The sequence below is a fragment of the Hemitrygon akajei genome, chromosome 1, assembly GCF_048418815.1.
Source record: "Hemitrygon akajei chromosome 1, sHemAka1.3, whole genome shotgun sequence".
Taxonomy (NCBI): Eukaryota; Metazoa; Chordata; class Chondrichthyes; order Myliobatiformes; family Dasyatidae; genus Hemitrygon; species Hemitrygon akajei.
This window is the reverse complement of record NC_133124.1, coordinates 153,604,142-153,625,399: the sequence shown is the minus strand read 5'-3', so window position 1 is coordinate 153,625,399 and position 21,258 is coordinate 153,604,142. Positions and strand designations below refer to the sequence as shown.

Here is a 21,258-nt window from a genome sequence, read left to right as displayed (position 1 = left end):
GGTTGGAGGCCGGTGACTAGTGGTGTGCCTCAGGGATCTGTACTTGGTCCAATGTTGTTTGTCATATACATTAATGATCTAGATGATGGGGTGGTAAATTGGATTAGTAAGTATGCAGATGATACTAAGGTAGGTGGCGTTGTGGATAATGAAGTAGGTTTTCAAAGCTTGCAGAGAGATTTAGGCCAGTTAGAAGAGTGGGCTGAACGATGGCAGATGGAGTTTAATGCTGATAAGTGTGAGGTGCCACATTTTGGTAGGAATAATCCAAATAGGACATACATGGTAAATGGTAGGGCATTGACGAATGAAGTAGAACAGAGTGATCTAGGAATAATGGTGCATAGTTCCCTGAAGGTGGAATCTCATGTGGATAGGGTGGTGAAGAAAGCTTTTGGTATGCTGGCCTTTATAAATCAGAGCATTGAGTATAGGAGTTGGGATGTAATGTTAAAATTGTACAAGGCATTGGTAAGGCTGAATTTGGAGTATTGTATACAGTTCTGGTCACTAAATTGTAGGAAAGATGTCAACAAAATAAAGAGAGTACAGAGAAGATTTACTAGAATGTTACCTGGGTTTCAGCACCCAAGTTACAGGGAAAGGTTGAACAAGTTAGGTCTTTATTCTTTGGAGCATAGAAGGTTGAGGGGGGCTTGATAGAGGAATTTAAAATTATGAGGGGAATAGATAGAGTTGATGTGGATAGGCTTTCTCCTTTGAGAGTAGGGGAGATTCAAACAAGAGGACATAAGTTGAGAGTTAGGGGGCAAAAGTTTAAGGGTAACACGAGGAGGAATTTCTTTACTCAGAGAGTGGTAGCTGTGTGGAACGAGCTTCCAGTAGAAGTGATAGAGGCAGGTTCGGTATTGTCATTTAAAGTAAAATTGGATAGATATATGGACAGGAAAGGAATGGCTGAGTGCGGGCTAATGCACCATCAATAACTCTTGGAGAAGTGAGGCGAGATAGGCTTTTATTAGCTGGAAGAGAGCAGTCTGCAGCAAGAGACCATCACACAACATCCTGGAGACTGAGGGAGGAGCAGTGTCTCCAATCGCCTTTATACAGGGGTCTGTGGGAGGAGCCACAGGAGCAGTCAGCGGGGTGGGGGGGGGGTGTGTCCATACAGTTATATGTAGTTCACCACCAGGGCCAGTGGGACTAGGTGAGAGTAAGCGTTCAGCACACTCTAGAAGGGCCGAGATGGCCTGTTTCCATGCTGTAATTATTATATGGCTATATGGTTAAATAAATTACTTTTGTACCTCAGGAATACACATAAAAGTAATTTTGATTAGCGAGTCGTGCCAAATATAATTGCATTTAATAAATTGAATTTCACCATTTTCTGACATTGTGTGCGATTGGGATCATCAAGCTGTGATTATTTGAATAAATGCCAATCTGCTTCATGAACCCCATGGTGAAATGTGTTTTGTGCTTAGATCACCAAGTATCGCCCTAACACCAAACCACTATGCTGGTTTGAATCTGGACTTCAGTCTCTATTACTGATGTCAACACCAATGCTGGAGGCCATTGAGGTTTCCATAGCAACACACACCAGCATTCTCTCTGATCAAATAGATGTGCTGTCCAAAAACACCCTTGAGGAAGAAAACTTGGAACTAAAAATAGATCAAAATATAGAAAATAATAATAAAATATATTCATAACCCTGAAAGGAATTTGCAGCATAAACATTTTAAAATGGGCCAGTAATTTGCTTTTTTTTTTACAATTTCAGCCACAACATACCATCCCGGATGTGTTTATTTGGATGCTCAGCAGTAACAAGAAAGTTGCATATGCTCGGATTCCAGCTAAAGACATCCTGTTTTCCGAGAAAGAGAATGAGAAAGGAAAGGATTGTGGAAAAATTAAAACGTTCTTTCTGAAAGTATGCATTTCTTTTGTTCTATAAGTATTTTAAACATTGAAGTGAAGAAGGTTTAGTTTATGCTGTACATTATAGAAATATACATAGATACCTTCTTTGTAAGTATATTTTTTCTGCAAGGTTTTGTGCTGAGGAAATTTTAACTCACAAATCTGAATGAACACTTGATTAGTAAGAAAATTGATGACGATAAGACTATAAAACCAAAAGACATAGGAGCAGAATTAGGCCTTTTAGCCCATCAAGTCTTCTCCACCATTCAATCATTGCTGATCTTTTCTTCCCCTTTTCAGTCCCACTCCCCGGCTTCTCCCCATATCCTTTGGTCCAATCAAGAACCTATCAAGCTCTGCCTTAAATACATTCAATGACCTGGCCTCCACAGCTGCCTGTGGTAATAAATTCCACAAATACACCACACTCTGGCTAAAGAAATTTCTCCATATCTCAGTTTTAAATGGATGCCCCTCTATCCTGACACTGTATCCTCTTGTCCTAGATTCCCCCACCATGGGAAACATCCTTTACTCATCTCTGTCCAGGCCTTTCAACATTAGAAAGGTTTCAATGAGATTCCCCCTCATCCTTCTAAATTCTAGCAAGTACAACCTAGAACCACCAAATGTTCCCTGTATGATAACCCTTTCATTCCCAGAATCATTCTTGTGAACCTCCTCTGGACCCTCTCCAATGCCCGCACATCTTTTCATAGATGAGGATCCCAATACTGTTCACAATACTCAAGGTGAGGCCTCACCAGTGCCTTATAAAGCCTCAGCATCACATCCCTGCTCTTGTATTCCAGACCTTTTGAAATAAATGCTAACATTGCTTTTGGCTTCCTCACCAACAACTCTACCTGCAGGTTAACCTTTAGGGTGTTCTGCACAGGGACTCCCAAGTCCCTTTGTATTTCAGATGTTTGGACTTTCTCCCCATTTAGAAAATAGTCTGTTCATTTAGTTCTGCTACCAAAGTACATGACAATGCATTTTCCAACATTGTATTTCATTTGTGACTCTCTTGCCCATTCTCCTAATCTGTCTAAATCCTTCTGCAGCCTACCAGTTTCCTCAACACTACCTGTCCCTCCACCAGTCTTCATATCATCTGCAAACTTGGCAACAAAGCCATCTATTCCATCATCTAAATCAATGATATACAGCAAAAAAAAAGAAGTGGTGCAAACACTGAGCCCTCTGGAACACCACTAGTCACTGGCAGCCAACCAGAAAAGGATCCTTTTATTCCCACTCGCTGCTTCCTACCAATTAGACAATGCTCTAACTATGCCAATAACTTTCCTGTAATACCATAGGCTCTTAACTTGGTAGGTAGCCTCATGTTCTGAAAGTCCAAATATACAACATCCACTACATCCATTTTATCTATCCTACTTGTAATCTCCTCAAAGCATTCCAACAAGTTTGTCAGACAAGATTTTCCCTTTAGGAAACCATGCTGACTTTGTCCTATCTTGTCCTGTGTTATCAAATACTCCATAACCTCATCCCTGACAACACCTTCCCAACCACTGAGGTCAAGCTAGCTGGTCTATAATTTTCATTCTGCTTGCCTTCCTCCTTTCTTAAATTTCCAATTTCCCGGTTATCCGACACCATGCCAGAGTCCAATGATTTTTGAAAGATTATTCCTATTGCCTTCAGTGTCTACTGCTACCTCTTTCAGAACCCTAGGTTGCAGCTCATCTGTTCTGGGAGACTTTCAGCTTTTTGAGCACCTTCTCCCTTCTAATAGTAACGACACTCACTTCTCTTTCCTCACACTCTTCAACATCTGGCACACTGCTAGTGTCTTCCACATTGAAGACTGCTGCAAAATGCTCATTTAGTTCATTTGCCATCTCCTTGTCCCCCATTATTATTTCTCCTGCCTCATTTTCTAGTGGTCCTATATCCACTTTCATCTCTCTTTTAATTAATTTTTTTTACGTACTTGAAATGCATTTTTTCATCCACCTGGATACTGTTTGCTAGCTTGCTTTGACATTTCATCTTTTCCTTCCTAATGGTTCTTCTAGTTGTTGTCCGTAGGATTTTAAATGCTTCCCAATCCTCTGTCTTCCTACTCTTTTGCTTTCAGTATTTTATACTATTGTACTATTTTGCCATTTGAGTATTTTTGTTTTTGGAATACGTTTATCCTGTATCTTCTCATTTTTCCCAGAAACTCATGCCATTGCTGCACTGCTGTCATCCCTGCCAGCATCTCCTTACTTTGGCCAACTTCTTTCTCATACCACTGTAATTTCTTTTACCCCACTGAAATACTGCTACGTCAGACTTTACTTTCTCCCTATCATATTTCAAGCTGAACTCAATCATATTGTGATCTTTGTCCCCTTGTCAAAAAAAAAACAATTTCCCTTGGGATCAATAAAGTATGTCTGTCTGTCTGTCTAGGGGCTCCCTAATCGCCCCCAGTTCATTACACAACACTTAATCCACTAGAACTGATCCCTTAGTAGGCTCAATGACAAACTGCTCTAAAAAGCTATCTCAAGCATCTAACAAACTCTCTCGAGATCCATTTCCAAACCGATTTTCCCCAAACGACCTGCATGTTGAAATCTCCCATGACTATCATAACATTGCCCTTTTAATATGCCTTTTCTATTTCCCATTGTAATCTGTGGTCCACATCCCGGCTATTGGTGGGAGGCCTACATATAACTGCCATCAGGGTCCTATTACAGTTTTTTAACTCAAGCTACAAGGATTCAACATTTTCCGATGGTATGTCACATCTTTCCACCGATTTGATGCCACTCTTTACCAGCAGAGTCATGCCACCAACTAGCTCCCAACTGCAATTATCCTTAAGCCACAACATCATACCTGACAATCTGTAAGAGTGCAACAAGATCATCCAGCTTATTTCTTATACTCAGTGCATTGAGATATAACACTGAGTACTGTGTTTGCTACCCTTTTTGATTCTGCATCCCTAATGCACTGATACTCACCCTGCTGGCTGCAATTTTGTCCCATCATCTGCCTGCCCTTCCTGGCTGTCTGACTTCATGCTATCTTGGCTTTTTTACCATCTATCCTGTCTCGAGTCACTTCACTCTGGTTTCCACTCCCCTGCCAAGTTGGTTTAAACCTTCCTCACAGCTCAAACAAACCTGCCTATGAGAATATTGTTCCCCTCGGGTTCAGATGCAACACATCACTTTTGAACAGACCCCCAGAAGAGATCCCAATGATCCAAGAACCTGAAGCTCTGCCCCCTGCACCAGCTTCTCAGTGCACATTCATCTGCCAAATCACCCCGCTTCTATCTTCACTGGCATGTGACACAGGCAGCAATCCAGCAGTTACTAGCCGGGAGGTCCTGCTTCTCAGCTTTCTACCTAGCTCTCTAAATTCTCTTTTCAGGACCTCTTTGCTTTTCCTTCCTATGTCATCGGTACCAATATGTACCAAGACATCTGGCTGCTGAAATGTTGTGGATGGGATCCGAGATGTCCCTGACCTTAAACCTGGGAGGCAACATGCCGTTTGGGTGTCCTGTTCAGGTCCACAGCATCTCCTGTCTGTTCCCCTGACTATTCGAACCCAGGTTTGTCGATAATGTTTTTCCCTTAAGGAAACCATGCTGACTTGGGCATTAGGCCTCGAGTACTGTGTATAAGGGATGCCATATCACGTAGCAAGTGTACAAGATGTGATTAGAGCATACTTGGAATAGTGTGTTCAGTTTTGGTCACCATACTATTAGAAGAGATTTGTCCCAGGTAGAAAGAGATTTGCCAGAATGTTGCCAGGAATGGAGGGCTTTAGTAAAAAGTTGAAATTAGACAGATTGGGATTGTTTCCACTCTAGTTCAGAAGACTGAGTGAACACCTTATATAGGCTTGCAAAATTATGAGGGCATTGACAAGGTAAATGGTTGCAGTTTTAAAAACAAGGTAACATGCCATAATGACTACCACCATCGTTAAGAGACTGATCATTGCACACATTAACTCCAGCTTCTCAGGCAACCTTCGCTCACTTCAACTCACCTGCCACTGGAACAGGGCTATGGCAGATACTCTCTCATAGAACAATACAGGACAGGCTATTCGGCCCACTATGTTGTGCCAACCCTTAAACCCTGCCTCCCATATAACCCTGCACCTTAAATTCCTCCATATACCTGTCTAGTAGTCTCTTAAACTTCACTAGTGTATCTGCTTCCACCACTGACTCAGGCAGTGCATTCCACGCACCAACCACTCTCTGAGTAAAAAACCTTCCTCTAATATCCCCCTTGAACTTCCCTCCCCTTACCTTAAAGCCATGACCTCTTGTACTGAGCAGTGGTGTCCTGGGGAAGAGGCGCTGGCTGTCCACTCTATCTATTCCTCTTAATATCTTGTATACCTCTATCATGTCTCCTCTCATCCTCCTTCTCTCCAAAGAGTAAAGCCCTAGCTCCCTTAATCTCTGATCATAATGCATACTCTCTAAACCAGGCAGCATCCTGGTAAATCCCCTCTGTACCCTTTCCAATGTTTCCACATCCTTCCTATAGTGAGGTGACCAGAATTGGACACAGTACTCCAAGTGTGGCCTAAACAGAGTTTTATGGAACTGCATCATTACCCTGCGACTCTTAAACTCTATCCCTTGACTTACAAAAGCTAATACTCCATAAGCTTTCTTAACTACCCTATCTACCTGTGAGGTAACTTTCAGGGATCTGTGGACATGTACCCCCAGATCCCTCTGCTCCTCCACACTCCCAAGTATCCTGCCATTTACTTTGTACTCTGCCTTGGAGTTTGTCCTTCCAAAGTGTACCACCTCACACTTCTCCGGGTTGAACTCCATCTGCCACTTCTCAGCCCACTTCTGCATCCTATCAATGTCTCTCTGCAATCTTTGACAATCCTCAACACTATCCACAACACCACCAACCTTTGTGTCATCTGCAAACTTGCCAACCCACCCTTCTACCCCCGACATCCAGGTCGTTAATAAAAATCCCGAAAAGTAGAGGTCCCAGAACCGATCCTTGTGGGACACCACTAGTCACAACCCTCCAATCTGAATGTACTCCCTCCACCATGACACTCTGCCTTCTGCAGGCAAGCCAATTCTGAATCCACCTGGCCAAACATCCCTGGATCCCATGCCTTCTGACTTTCTGAATAAGCCTACCATGTGGAACCACGTCAAATGCCTTACTAAAATCCATGTAGATCACATCCACTGCACTACCCTCATCTATACGCCTGGTCACCTCCTCAAAAAACTCTATCAGGCTTGTTAGACATGATCTGCCCTTCACAAAACCATGCTGACTGTCCCTGATCAGACCATGATTCTCTAAGTGTCCATAGATTCTGTCTCACCGCCATCCTATCCCTGGTGCATGTGATCTTCTGATCTAAGAATCTTTTCCAACAGCTTTCTCACCACAGACGTAAGGATCACTGGTCTATAATTACCCGGACTATCCCTACTATCTTTTTTGAACAAGGAGACAACTCCCTCCAATCCTCCGGTACCATTCATGTGGACAAGGACATAAAGATCCCAGCCAGAGGCTCAGCAATTTCTTCCCTCGCCTCGTGGAGCAGCCTGGGGAATATTCCGTCAGGCCCTGGGGACTTATCCATCCTATGTATTTTAAATCTATTTTAACAATTCCAACACCTCTTCTCTCTTAATATCAACATGCTCCAGAACATCAACCTCACTCATATTGTCCTTACCGTCATCAAGTTCCCTCTCATTGGTGAATACCGAAGAGAAGTATTCATTGAAGACCTCGCTCACTTCCACAGCCTCCAGGCACACCTTCCCACCTTTATCTCTAATCGATCCTATCTTCACTCCTGTCAACCTTTTGTTCTTCACAATGCCTTGGGGTTTTCCTCTACATTACTCGCCAAGACCTTCTCATGCCCCCTTCTTAAGCTCCTTTCTTGCTACCCTATAATTCCTCAATAGACTCATCTGATCCTTGCTTCCTAAACTTCACGTATGCTGCCTTCTTTCACCTGACTAGATTTTCCACCTCACTTGTCACCAATGGTTCCTTCACCCTACCATTCTTTATCTTCCTCACCAGGACAAATTTATCCCTAACATCCTGCAAGAGATCTCTAAACATCAACCACATGTCCATAGTACATTTCCCTGCAAAAACATCATCCCAATTCACACCCGGAAGTTCTAGCCTTATAACCTCATAATTTGCCCTTCCCCAATTAAAAATTTTCCTGTCCTCTCTGATTCTATCCTTTTCCATGATAATGCTAAAGGCCAGGGAGCGGTGGTCACTGTCCCCCAGATGCTCACCCACTGACAGATCTGTGACCTCTCCCTTGTCCTACACTCATCACTGGACCATTTGGACAGTAAAGGCACCTAGATTAGACTATTATTCACTGACTACAGCTCTGCTTCCAATTCTATAATTACATCAAACTCCTCGAGCTTCAACATCTCCCTTTGAACTGTATCCTTGGCCAACAATCCCCAATCAGTAAGATAGACAACAAAACCTCCACCGCAATTATCCTCAACCCTGGTGCCCCACAAGGCTCTGTCCTTTTCACTCCATATCCCCAGATGGCTATGTGGCCAGTTTCTGTTCTAACTCCATCTACAAGTTTACAAATGATACCAACACAGTGAGCCATATCTCAAAGGCAACAAGTCTGAAATAGACAGCTTAGTGGCAGGGTGTCATAGCAATAACCTTTACCTCAGTGTCATCACAACTAAAGAGCTTGTCATTGGGTTCAGGGGGTGGGGGACACATGCTCCTGTTTTCTGTTAAAGTGGATTGAGAGTTTCAAGTTCGTAGGTGTGATCATCACCAATAGCCTGTCCTGGTGCAACCACATCGATGCCACAGCCAAGAAAGCTCATGACGTCTCTACTTCCTCAGAAGGCTGAAGAAATTGGACATGCCCCCGCCAAACCTTACCGATTTAACTGATGCACTTTGGAAAACCTCCCACCCATACGCATCCAGCTTGGTATGGCAACTGTTCTGCCCATGACTACCAGACACTGCGGAGTGTGGCACGTCACAGAAATCCGAGGATATAGAGGAACGTCTCTGCACATGTCTCACTGCCTGGGTAAAGCAGCCAGCATAATCAAAGAACCTACCCAAGCTGTGCATTTCTCTTTGCACTCCTCCTATTGAGCAGAAGATACAAGTGTTACCACGTTCAGATATGGCCCAAGTGCGGAGTGAGAGACACTGAAGCAGGCGGATGGTTCACAGACTTTAATACGAACAGTGTTAAAGGGAAAATAAAGTAAGTGCTAAGCCAAATAGGGCCCTTAACTAAAAACTCTCAAACGGGAAACGAAGCCCATACTGCGGCTGAAAAGAACATCTAAACATTAAACATTAAACATAAACTAGTCTTCAGAGTCAGTTGACTCGAAAGTCCAATTTCTCAGGGAAGGCTGACAGCAAACAGGCAGCGAAGCATTGCTCTGCTCTGTCCAAGACTCAACAAGCACTACGATGACAAGTATGGAGTTAAATACTATCACAAAAAAAATTGGTGAGACACATGCAAATTCACAAGCGCAATTGCCGTATCTACTGTGCAGCCAAATCCGTGGTTGTGACAGGGCCCCCCTCTCTAGGCACAGCCCCTGAGGTGCCACAGCCCTGTGTCCACTGGAAGTCCCGGATCAGCGACTTGTCCAAGATGTCCTTCGCCAGGATCCAGGTATGTTCTTCTGGGCCATACCCTTCCCAGCCCACAAAGTACTGGACCTTACCACGTACCCGGAGAGATGCCAGGAGGCGCCACACAGTATAGACAAGGAAACCATCTACCAGGTGGGGAGGAGGGGGATGTGGGGTGACTGGGGTCAGGGGAGAGGTAGTAACCGGCCTGAGCTGGGGAACATGGAATACTGGGAGGATCTTCAGTGACGCTGGTAGACGAAATCTATAGGACACCTTGTTGATAGCCTTTTCCACTACAAACAGTCCCACGTAGCGCGGTGCCAATTACCGGTTCTTGACTTTCAGGGGAGATCCCTTGATACCAACCAGACCTCGTCTCTGGGCTTGAATGGCCTGACCTGTCGACGGAGCCGATCAGCCTGACGGGAGTGTTGTTTCTGGGCGCGCAGCAGAGAAGCCCTGGCTCGTCTCCAGGTGCGCTTGTAGTGCTGGATCAGCTGTTCAGCAGCAGGAACTCCTACATCAATCTCCTGATCAGGGAAGAGCGGGAACTGGAATCCCTTTTGGCATTCAAAGGGTGATATGCCTGTGGAGGACGACTGGAGGTTATTGTGGGCGATCTCTGCCCAAACCAACTGGGAGCTCCAGGACGTGGGGTTGGAAGAGGCAAGACTGTGCAGGGTTGTCTCCAACTCCTGGTTCACTCTCTCAGTCGGGCCATTAGATTGGGGGTGGAAGCCAGACGAGAGGCTGTCCGTGGCTCCTACAAGAGAGCAGAAAGCTTCCAAAAGCGGGACGTGAACTGTTGTCCACGATCAGACACTATGTCTTGAAGAAAGCCATGGAGCCTGAACAGATATTGAACCATGAGTGTGGCAGTTTCACGAGCCGATGGGAGCTGGGGAAGGGCAATGAAGTGGGCAGCCTTGGAAAATCAATCCACAATGATCAAAATGGTGGTGCATCCTTTAGACAGGGGCAGACCAGTGATGAAATCTACTGACAGGTGGGACCAGGGGCGGTGGGGCACAGGCAGTGGACATAACAGACCCGCAGGACACTGGTGTGATGTCTTGTTCCGAGCGCAGGTGGGACAGGCAGATACAAAGTCGTGGACACCCTGGGACATAGACGGCCACCAAAGCTGTCTCTTTATAAACTACTGAGTCCATTGAATTCCCGGATGTCCAGCCAGATGGGAGGAGTGACCCCATTCCAACACTTTGGAACGCACCGCAGCAGGGAGGTCCCCCATCCGAGCCTGGATCAGATTGTTGGGAGACCCTCACCTCTGCCTCTATTCCTGAGATCACCGGAGCAGCAATACACAAGCGAAGGAGAATGGGCTCTGGATCAGCGTTGTCCTCAGGACCGTCAAACTACCGAGAGAGAGCATCGGCCTTTGTCCTCGTGCTGCCAGCGAGATAAGTGAGGACGAAATTGAACCATATGAAGGAGCAAGCCCACTGGGCTTGACGAGAGTTGAGTCTCTGAGCATCCTGAATACAGGAGAGGTTCTTGTGATCCGTCCACACCAAAAATAGATGCTCTGCCCCCTCCAGCCAGAGTCGCCATTCCTCCAGGGCCTCCTTGACAACCAGAAGCTCCCGGTTCCCAACGTCGTAATTCCATTTTGCCGAAGTCAAGCGACGGGAAAGAAAAACACAGGAATGCAGCCGGCTATCCGAAGACAAGCGCTGAGACAGGACAGCTCCAATGCCTGTATCGGATGCATCCATCTCGACAATGAATGGCTGAGACAGGACAGCTCCAATGCCTGTATCGGATGCATCCATCTCGACAATGAATGGCTGAGACAGGACAGCTCCAATGCCTGTATCGGATGCATCCACCTCGACAATGATTGGCTGAGAGAGGACAGTTCCAATGCCTGTATCGGACAATGATTGGCTGAGAGAGGACAGTTTCAATGCCTGTATCGGATGCATCCACCTCAACAACGATTGGCTGAGACAGGACAGTTCCAATGCCTGTATCGGATGCATCCACCTCGACAACGATTGGCTGAGACAGGACAGTTCCAATGCCTGTATCGGATGCATCCACCTCGACAATGATTGGCTGAGACAGGACAGTTCCAATGCCTGTATCGGATGCATCCACCTCGACAATGATTGGCTGAGACAGGACAGCTCCAATGCCTGTATCGGATGCATCCACCTCGACAATGATTGGCTGAGAGAGGACAGTTCCAATGCCTGTATCGGATGCATCGACCTCGACAATGATTGGCTGAGAGAGGACAGCTCCAATGCCTGTATCGGATGCATCCACCTCGACAATGATTGGCTGAGAGAGGACAGTTCCAATGCCTGTATCGGATGCATCCACCTCGACAATGATTGGCTGAGAGAGGACAGTTCAAATGCCTGTATCGGATGCATCCACCTCGGCAATGATTGGCTGAGACAGGACAGTTCCAATGCCTGTATCGGATGCATCCACCTCGACAATGATTGGCTGAGACAGGACAGTTCCAATGCCTGTATCGGATGCATCCACCTCGACAATGATTGGCTGAGACAGGACAGTTCCAATGCCTGTATCGGATGCATCCACCTCGACAATGATTGGCTGAGAGAGGACAGTTCCAATGCCTGTATCGGATGCATCCACCTCGACAATGATTGGCTGAGAGAGGACAGTTCCAATGCCTGTATCGGATGCATCCACCTCGACAATGATTGGCTGAGAGAGGACAGTTCCAATGCCTGTATTGGATGCATCCACCTCGGCAATGATTGGCTGAGACAGGACAGCTCCAATGCCTGTATCGGATGCATCCACCTCGGCAATGATTGGCTGAGACAGGACAGTTCCAATGCCTGTATCGGATGCATCCACCTCGACAATGAATGGCTGAGAGAGAACAGCTCCAATGCCTGTATCGGATGCATCCACCTCGACAATGATTGGCTGAGAGAGGACAGTTCCAATGCCTGTATCGGATGCATCCACCTCGACAATGATTGGCTGAGAGAGAACAGCTCCAATGCCTGTATCGGATGCATCCACCTCGGCAATGATTGGCTGAGACAGGACAGCTCCAATGCCTGTATCGGATGCATCCACCTCGACAATGATTGGCTGAGAGAGAACAGCTCCAATGCCTGTATCGGATGCATCCACCTCGACAATGAATGGCTGAGAGAGAACAGCTCCAATGCCTGTATCGGATGCATCCACCTCGACAATGAATGGCTGAGAGAGGACAGCTCCAATGCCTGTATCGGATGCATCCACCTCGACAATGATTGGCTGAGAGAGGACAGTTCCAATGCCTGTATCGGATGCATCCACCTCGACAATGATTGGCTGAGAGAGAACAGCTCCAATGCCTGTATCGGATGCATCCACCTCGACAATGATTGGCTGAGAGAGGACAGTTCCAATGCCTGTATCGGATGCATCCACCTCGACAATGATTGGCTGAGAGAGAACAGCTCCAATGCCTGTATCGGATGCATCCACCTCGGCAATGATTGGCTGAGACAGGACAGTTCCAATGCCTGTATCGGATGCATCCACCTCGACAATGATTGGCTGAGAGAGAACAGTTCCAATGCCTGTATCGGATGTATCCATCTCGACAATGATTGGCTGAGAGAGGACAGCTCCAATGCCTGTATCGGATGCATCCACCTCGGCAATGATTGGCTGAGAGAGGACAGTTCCAATGCCTGTATCGGATGCATCCACCTCGACAATGATTGGCTGAGAGAGAACAGTTCCAATGCCTGTATCGGATGTATCCATCTCGACAATGATTGGCTGAGAGAGGACAGCTCCAATGCCTGTATCGGACAATGAATGGCTGAGAGAGGACAGTTCCAATGCCTGTATCGGATGCATCCACCTCGGCAATGATTGGCTGAGAGAGGACAGCTCCAATGCCTGTATCGGATGCATCGACCTCGACAATGATTGGCTGAGAGAGGACAGCTCCAATGCCTGTATCGGATGCATCCACCTCGACAATGATTGGCTGAGAGAGGACAGTTCCAATGCCTGTATCAGATGCATCCACCTCGACAATGATTGGCTGAGAGAGGACAGTTCCAATGCCTGTATCGGATGCATCCACCTCGGCAATGATTGGCTGAGACAGGACAGCTCCAATGCCTGTATCGGATGCATCCACCTCGGCAATGATTGGCTGAGACAGGACAGTTCCAATGCCTGTATCGGATGCATCCACCTCGACAATGATTGGCTGAGAGAGGACAGTTCCAATGCCTGTATCGGATGTATCCACCTCGACAATGAATGGCTGAGAGAGGACAGTTCCAATGCCTGTATCGGATGCATCCACCTCGACAATGATTGGCTGAGAGAGAACAGCTCCAATGCCTGTATCGGATGCATCCACCTCGACAATGATTGGCTGAGAGAGGACAGTTCCAATGCCTGTATCGGATGCATCCACCTCGACAATGATTGGCTGAGAGAGAACAGCTCCAATGCCTGTATCGGATGCATCCACCTCGACAATGAATGGCTGAGAGAGAACAGCTCCAATGCCTGTATCGGATGCATCCACCTCGACAATGAATGGCTGAGAGAGAACAGCTCCAATGCCTGTATCGGATGCATCCACCTCGACAATGATTGGCTGAGAGAGGACAGTTCCAATGCCTGTATCGGATGCATCCACCTCGACAATGATTGGCTGAGAGAGAACAGCTCCAATGCCTGTATCGGATGCATCCACCTCGACAATGATTGGCTGAGAGAGGACAGTTCCAATGCCTGTATCGGATGCATCCACCTCGACAATGATTGGCTGAGAGAGAACAGCTCCAATGCCTGTATCGGATGCATCCACCTCGACAATGAATGGCTGAGAGAGAACAGCTCCAATGCCTGTATCGGATGCATCCACCTCGACAATGATTGGCTGAGAGAGGACAGTTCCAATGCCTGTATCGGATGCATCTACCTCGACAATGATTGGCTGAGAGAGAACAGTTCCAATGCCTGTATCGGATGTATCCATCTCGACAATGAATGGCTGAGAGAGAACAGCTCCAATGCCTGTATCGGATGCATCCACCTCGACAATGATTGGCTGAGAGAGGACAGTTCCAATGCCTGTATCGGATGCATCCACCTCGACAATGATTGGCTGAGAGAGAACAGTTCCAATGCCTGTATCGGATGCATCCACCTCGACAATGAATGGCTGAGAGAGAACAGCTCCAATGCCTGTATCGGATGCATCCACCTCGACAATGATTGGCTGAGAGAGGACAGTTCCAATGCCTGTATCGGATGCATCCACCTCGACAATGATTGGCTGAGAGAGAACAGTTCCAATGCCTGTATCGGATGTATCCATCTCGACAATGATTGGCTGAGAGAGGACAGCTCCAATGCCTGTATCGGACAATGAATGGCTGAGAGAGGACAGCTCCAATGCCTGTATCGGATGCATCCACCTCGACAATGATTGGCTGAGAGAGGACAGTTCCAATGCCTGTATCGGATGCATCCACCTCGGCAATGATTGGCTGAGAGAGGACAGCTCCAATGCCTGTATCGGATGCATCGACCTCGACAATGATTGGCTGAGAGAGGACAGCTCCAATGCCTGTATCGGATGCATCCACCTCGACAATGATTGGCTGAGAGAGGACAGTTCCAATGCCTGTATCAGATGCATCCACCTCGACAATGATTGGCTGAGAGAGGACAGTTCCAATGCCTGTATCGGATGCATCCACCTCGACAATGATTGGCTGAGACAGGACAGCTCCAATGCCTGTATCGGATGCATCCACCTCGACAATGATTGGCTGAGACAGGACAGCTCCAATGCCTGTATCGGATGCATCCACCTCGACAATGATTGGCTGAGAGAGGACAGCTCCAATGCCTGTATCGGATGCATCCACCTCGACAATGATTGGCTGAGAGAGGACAGCTCCAATGCCTGTATCGGATGCATCCACCTCGACAATGATTGGCTGAGAGAGGACAGCTCCAATGCCTGTATCGGATGCATCCACCTCGACAATGATTGGCTGAGACAGGTCTGGGTGTTTTAGCAGCGGGGCGGTGGTGAAACGTCGCTTTAGCTCGGAAATTGCTCGGTCAGCACCGTCCGTCCAGTGGAACCCTGCCACAATCTTTTTGGTGAGTGCATTAAGTGGATCCGTGATAGAGTCGAAATTCCGGATGAATCGGCGATAAAAGTTTGCAAGCCCCTTGAAGTGCCGTACCTGTTTGATTGTAGACGATTTGGGGCACTCTACAACTGCCTAAACTTTACTAGGGTCCATTTGAACACTGGATGGGGTAAGTATATAGCCCAAAAACTACGCCTGGTCTTTATGGAATTCACATTTCTCAGGCTTGGCGTTCAGGTTGTTTTCAAGAAGGCTGTGAGTACTCTCCGGACATGCTGGACGTGCTCCTGATGAGAGCAGGAGTAGGAAAGGATGTCATCTAAATACACAAACTGGTTCAACATGTCCCTGAGCACATCGCTAACCAAGACCATCACCAAGTGTTCATAGTGGCCATCCCCTTCTCTTAATGCCAATCAGATTGTAAGCATTACACAGATCAGTTTTGGAAAATATGGTTTCTCCCTGGAGATGTTCAAACACAGATGCCAGCAAGGGAAGAGGGTAGCGGTTCTTCACCGTGATGTTGTTCAGGGGCCGATAATCGATGCAGGGACGGAGCTTGCCATCTTTCTCTCTCACAATAAAGATGCCCGCTCCTGCCGGCAAGGTTGATGGACGGATAAACCCCATGCTGAATGCCTCCTTGATGTATTCATTCATGGCCACTGTTTCAGGATGACAGAGGGAAAGGAGCCAGTCCTGGGGGGGGGGGGGGGGTGATGAGTAACAGGTAGGAGGACAATGGCACAGTCGTATGGCCGGTGTGGGGGGTGGGGGGGGGCAGCGTGGTGACCTTTCTTTTACTGAAAACATCAAGGAGATCCGCATATTCAGCTGGAATCCCAGACAGGTCCACATCCTTCACTGACACAGGAGGGGATTGAGCTGGACCCAGACAGGTCCACATCCTTCACTGACACAGGAGGGGATTGAGCTGGACCCAGACAGGTCCACATCCTTCACTGACACAGGAGGGGATTGAGCTGGACCCAGACAGGTCCACATCCTTCACTGACACAGGAGGGGATTGAGCTGGACCCAGACAGGTCCACATCCTTCACTGACACAGGAGGGGATTGAGCTGGACCCAGACAGGTCCACATCCTTCACTGACACAGGAGGGGATTGAGCTGGACCCAGACAGGTCCACATCCTTCACTGACACAGGAGGGGATTGAGCCGGAATCCCAGACAGGTCCACATCCTTCACTGACACAGGAGGGGATTGAGCTGGACCCAGACAGGTCCACATCCTTCACTGACACAGGAGGGGATTGAGCTGGACCCAGACAGGTCCACATCCTTCACTGACACAGGAGGGGATTGAGCTGGACCCAGACAGGTCCACATCCTTCACTGACACAGGAGGGGATTGAGCTGGACCCAGACAGGTCCACATCCTTCACTGACACAGGAGGGGATTGAGCTGGACCCAGACAGGTCCACATCCTTCACTGACACAGGAGGGGATTGAGCTGGACCCAGACAGGTCCACATCCTTCACTGACACAGGAGGGGATTGAGCTGGACCCAGACAGGTCCACATCCTTCACTGACACAGGAGGGGATTGAGCTGGACCCAGACAGGTCCACATCCTTCACTGACACAGGAGGGGATTGAGCTGGACCCAGACAGGTCCATATCCTTCACTGACACAGGAGGGGATTGAGCTGGACCCAGACAGGTCCACATCCTTCACTGACACAGGAGGGGATTGAGCTGGACCCAGACAGGTCCATATCCTTCACTGACACAGGAGGGGATTGAGCTGGACCCAGACAGGTCCACATCCTTCACTGACACAGGAGGGGATTGAGCTGGACCCAGACAGGTCCACATCCTTCACTGACACAGGAGGGGATTGAGCTGGACCCAGACAGGTCCACATCCTTCACTGACACAGGAGGGGATTGAGCTGGACCCAGACAGGTCCACATCCTTCACTGACACAGGAGGGGATTGAGCTGGACCCAGACAGGTCCACATTCTTCACTGACACAGGAGGGGATTGAGCTGGACCCAGACAGGTCCACATCCTTCACTGACACAGGAGGGGATTGAGCTGGACCCAGACAGGTCCACATCCTTCACTGACACAGGAGGGGATTGAGCTGGACCCAGACAGGTCCACATCCTTCACTGACACAGGAGGGGATTGAGCTGGACCCAGACAGGTCCACATCCTTCACTGACACAGGAGGGGATTGAGCTGGACCCAGACAGGTCCACATCCTTCACTGACACAGGAGGGGATTGAGCTGGACCCAGACAGGTCCAAACCTTCACTGACACAGGAGGGGATTGAGCTGGACCCAGACAGGTCCACATCCTTCACTGACACAGGAGGGGATTGAGCTGGACCCAGACAGGTCCACATCCTTCACTGACACAGGAGGGGATTGAGCTGGACCCAGACAGGTCCACATCCTTCACTGACACAGGAGGGGATTGAGCTGGACCCAGACAGGTCCACATCCTTCACTGACACAGGAGGGGATTGAGCTGGATCCAGACAGGTCCACATCCTTCACTGACACAGGAGGGGATTGAGCTGGACCCAGACAGGTCCACATCCTTCACTGACACAGGAGGGGATTGAGCTGGACCCAGACAGGTCCATATCCTTCACTGACACAGGAGGGGATTGAGCTGGACCCAGACAGGTCCACATCCTCAGCTGACACAGGAGGGGATTGAGCTGGACCCAGACAGGTCCACATCCTTCACTGACACAGGAGGGGATTGAGCTGGACCCAGACAGGTCCACATCCTTCACTGACACAGGAGGGGATTGAGCTGGACCCAGACAGGTCCACATCCTTCACTGACACAGGAGGGGATTGAGCTGGACCCAGACAGGTCCACATCCTTCACTGACACAGGAGGGGATTGAGCTGGACCCAGACAGGTCCACATCCTTCACTGACACAGGAGGGGATTGAGCTGGACCCAGACAGGTCCACATCCTTCACTGACACAGGAGGGGATTGAGCTGGACCCAGACAGGTCCACATCCTTCACTGACACAGGAGGGGATTGAGCTGGACCCAGACAGGTCCACATCCTTCACTGACACAGGAGGGGATTGAGCTGGACCCAGACAGGTCCACATCCTTCACTGACACAGGAGGGGATTGAGCTGGACCCAGACAGGTCCACATCCTTCACTGACACAGGAGGGGATTGAGCTGGACCCAGACAGGTAGACAGTCATGTCGGTCCCCATTCTTCAAGAACCTTCAGAGACCAATCAATCTATGGGTTATGTCTGGATAACCAGGGGAGACCAAGTACCAGTGGCAGTTCAGGTGAATTAACCAGATAATAATTTATTTCCTCATGATGGTTGCCTTCGAGCACCAGTTGGAGGGGTTGAGTGGAAAGGTGGATCTGGCCGGTTCCCAGAGGTTGGCCGTCCAGAACCTTGACATGGATCTTTTCTCTTAAACCCTGAGTTTGAACTCCCCATCTTTGAGCGAGAGAGATGTCCATAAGATTCCCGGCTGCACCGAAGTCAATAAACGCCTTAGGTTCACGGGCCTGAGACCTCCACGACAAGGAAGTTGTGAGCATTACAGAGTTAGGGGAAGCTGACTGAAGAGAGAACCGACCCTTTAGGATTCCCCTCCTTGCTGACAGGTATTCACGTTTACTGGCCGCTTGGAACATGCCGCCCGGAAGTGTCCTGGATCACCACAGTAAAGGCAGGAACCTGTCCTCCGGAGCTGCTCTCGTTCCTCCTGACAAACGCATGCGCCCCACTTGCAAAGGCTCCTCGGTGGGCTGGGTGCTGGGTGGTGAAGGAGGGGGAGAGGGCAAGGAAAGACAGTGATCTGGCGGCGTAGGAAGTTTGAAACATTCTTTCCCTGTGCCACTTAGTTACCCGGTCGTCAACTCGAACAGCCAGATTAATCAGGTCATCCAGACTAACCTGCTCGTCCCAGACAGCGATCTCATGTCAGCCCCCTGCATTCAGTCCACGCTGGAAGTCAGTGATGAGGGATCTCTCATTCCATCCCATCTCTACTGCAAGGGTACGGAATTTGACTGCATAGGCTCTCAACGTTCCTCTACCTTGGCGCAGGTCCACGAGTCGGTGGGCAGCCTCCTGACCCTGTACTGGAAGATCAAAAACCCTCCTTAACTCCACCACAAGATGTCGGAACGACCGGGTTGCGGGGTATCCTTGCTCTCGTAAAGCGATGAACAGTCCGAGGGTGGAGGTCCGTCAAGAAGATTGACCATGTACGCCAATTTTTGCGCATCATACCCAAATCGACCAGGCTGGGCTTGGACTGTCAGCTTGCACTGGGTAATAAAATTCCTGCAACCATCGGGATCACCAGAATATCTGCCTGGTGGTGGAATACTGGGTTCCTGAACGGTCGTGGGAGTCGGCTCTGGTCCAGGAGCAGAGATTGTCGGGGCAGCAGAAAAGAAGGATCTGTGAAATGCTGAGAGTAGGACTGAGGCGGCTGTAGCTGCTGAATTGAGATGGTGTGAACGTTAATGACTGTCAGCTAATGGCTGTGGACAGCGGCCGTGAGCACGGAAATCGCAGACACCTGAGTCCGATTGTCTATGGTGAGCTGTTCGACCGTTGTGGTTAGGGACAATATTGTTCCTCCAAATGAAACTGGGCTTGTCGGCACGAGATTATCTGCCTCATTGCCTCTGTAACTTCACTGAGAACAGATTCCATTGCCTGTAGCTTGTCTCCTGCCTGACCAATGAATCTCTCGGCCAAGGTCAGCTGCCCTCTCTCTGCTGGGTCCATCTTTGTGTGGTTGAGACTTGCTGTGACCGGGTTCGGATATGGCCCAAGTGCGGAGTGAGAGGCACTGAAGCAGGCCGACAGGTCGCAGGATTTAATACGAACAGTGTTAAAGGGAAATAAACAATAAACACTAGGCCAAATAGGGCCGTAAACTAAAACTCTCAAAAGGGAAACGAAACTTACACTGCAGCTGAAAAAAATATCTAAATATTAAACGAATACTGCTAGTCTTCGAAGTCAGTTGACTCGAAAGTCCAATTTCTCAGGGAAGGCTGACAGCAAACAGGCAGCAAAGTGTTGCTGTGCTCTGTCCAAGTCTCGACAAGCACTACGACGACAAGTATGGAGTTAAATACTATCACGGTTAAATAATTAGCTGATGCGTGCAAATTCACAAGCGCAATTGCTATATCTACCTCGCTGCCAAATCTGTGGTTGTGACACCAAGAGTCTGAAAGCATGAGATATATAAGACCATAAGATATAGGAGCAGAATTAGGCCATTTGGCCCATCAAATCTACTCTATCATTTCATCATGACTGATCCATTTCCCTCTCAGCCACTATCTCTTGCCTTTTCCCCATATCCCATCATATCCTGACCAATCAGGGATCTATCTACCTATGCCTTAAATAATCCTCATGAATTGGCCTCCACAGCCATGTGACAATGTATTCTACAGTTTCACCACTCTCTGGCTAAAGAAATTCCTCCTCATCTCATTCTAAATGGATGTCCCTCTA

General features: G+C 48.3%; 1 protein-coding gene across 1 annotated transcript in view; it reads left to right on the top strand.

Annotated features, from left to right (window-relative positions):
- Positions 1-21,258, top strand: part of fer1l6 (fer-1 like family member 6) — a 325,837-nt gene that overhangs the window by 142,410 nt on the left and 162,169 nt on the right. Inside the window, exon 18 of the mRNA XM_073053009.1 lies at positions 1,751-1,903. Coding sequence (XP_072909110.1) covers positions 1,751-1,903 — 153 coding nt within the window. The remainder of the gene's footprint in view (positions 1-1,750; positions 1,904-21,258) is intronic.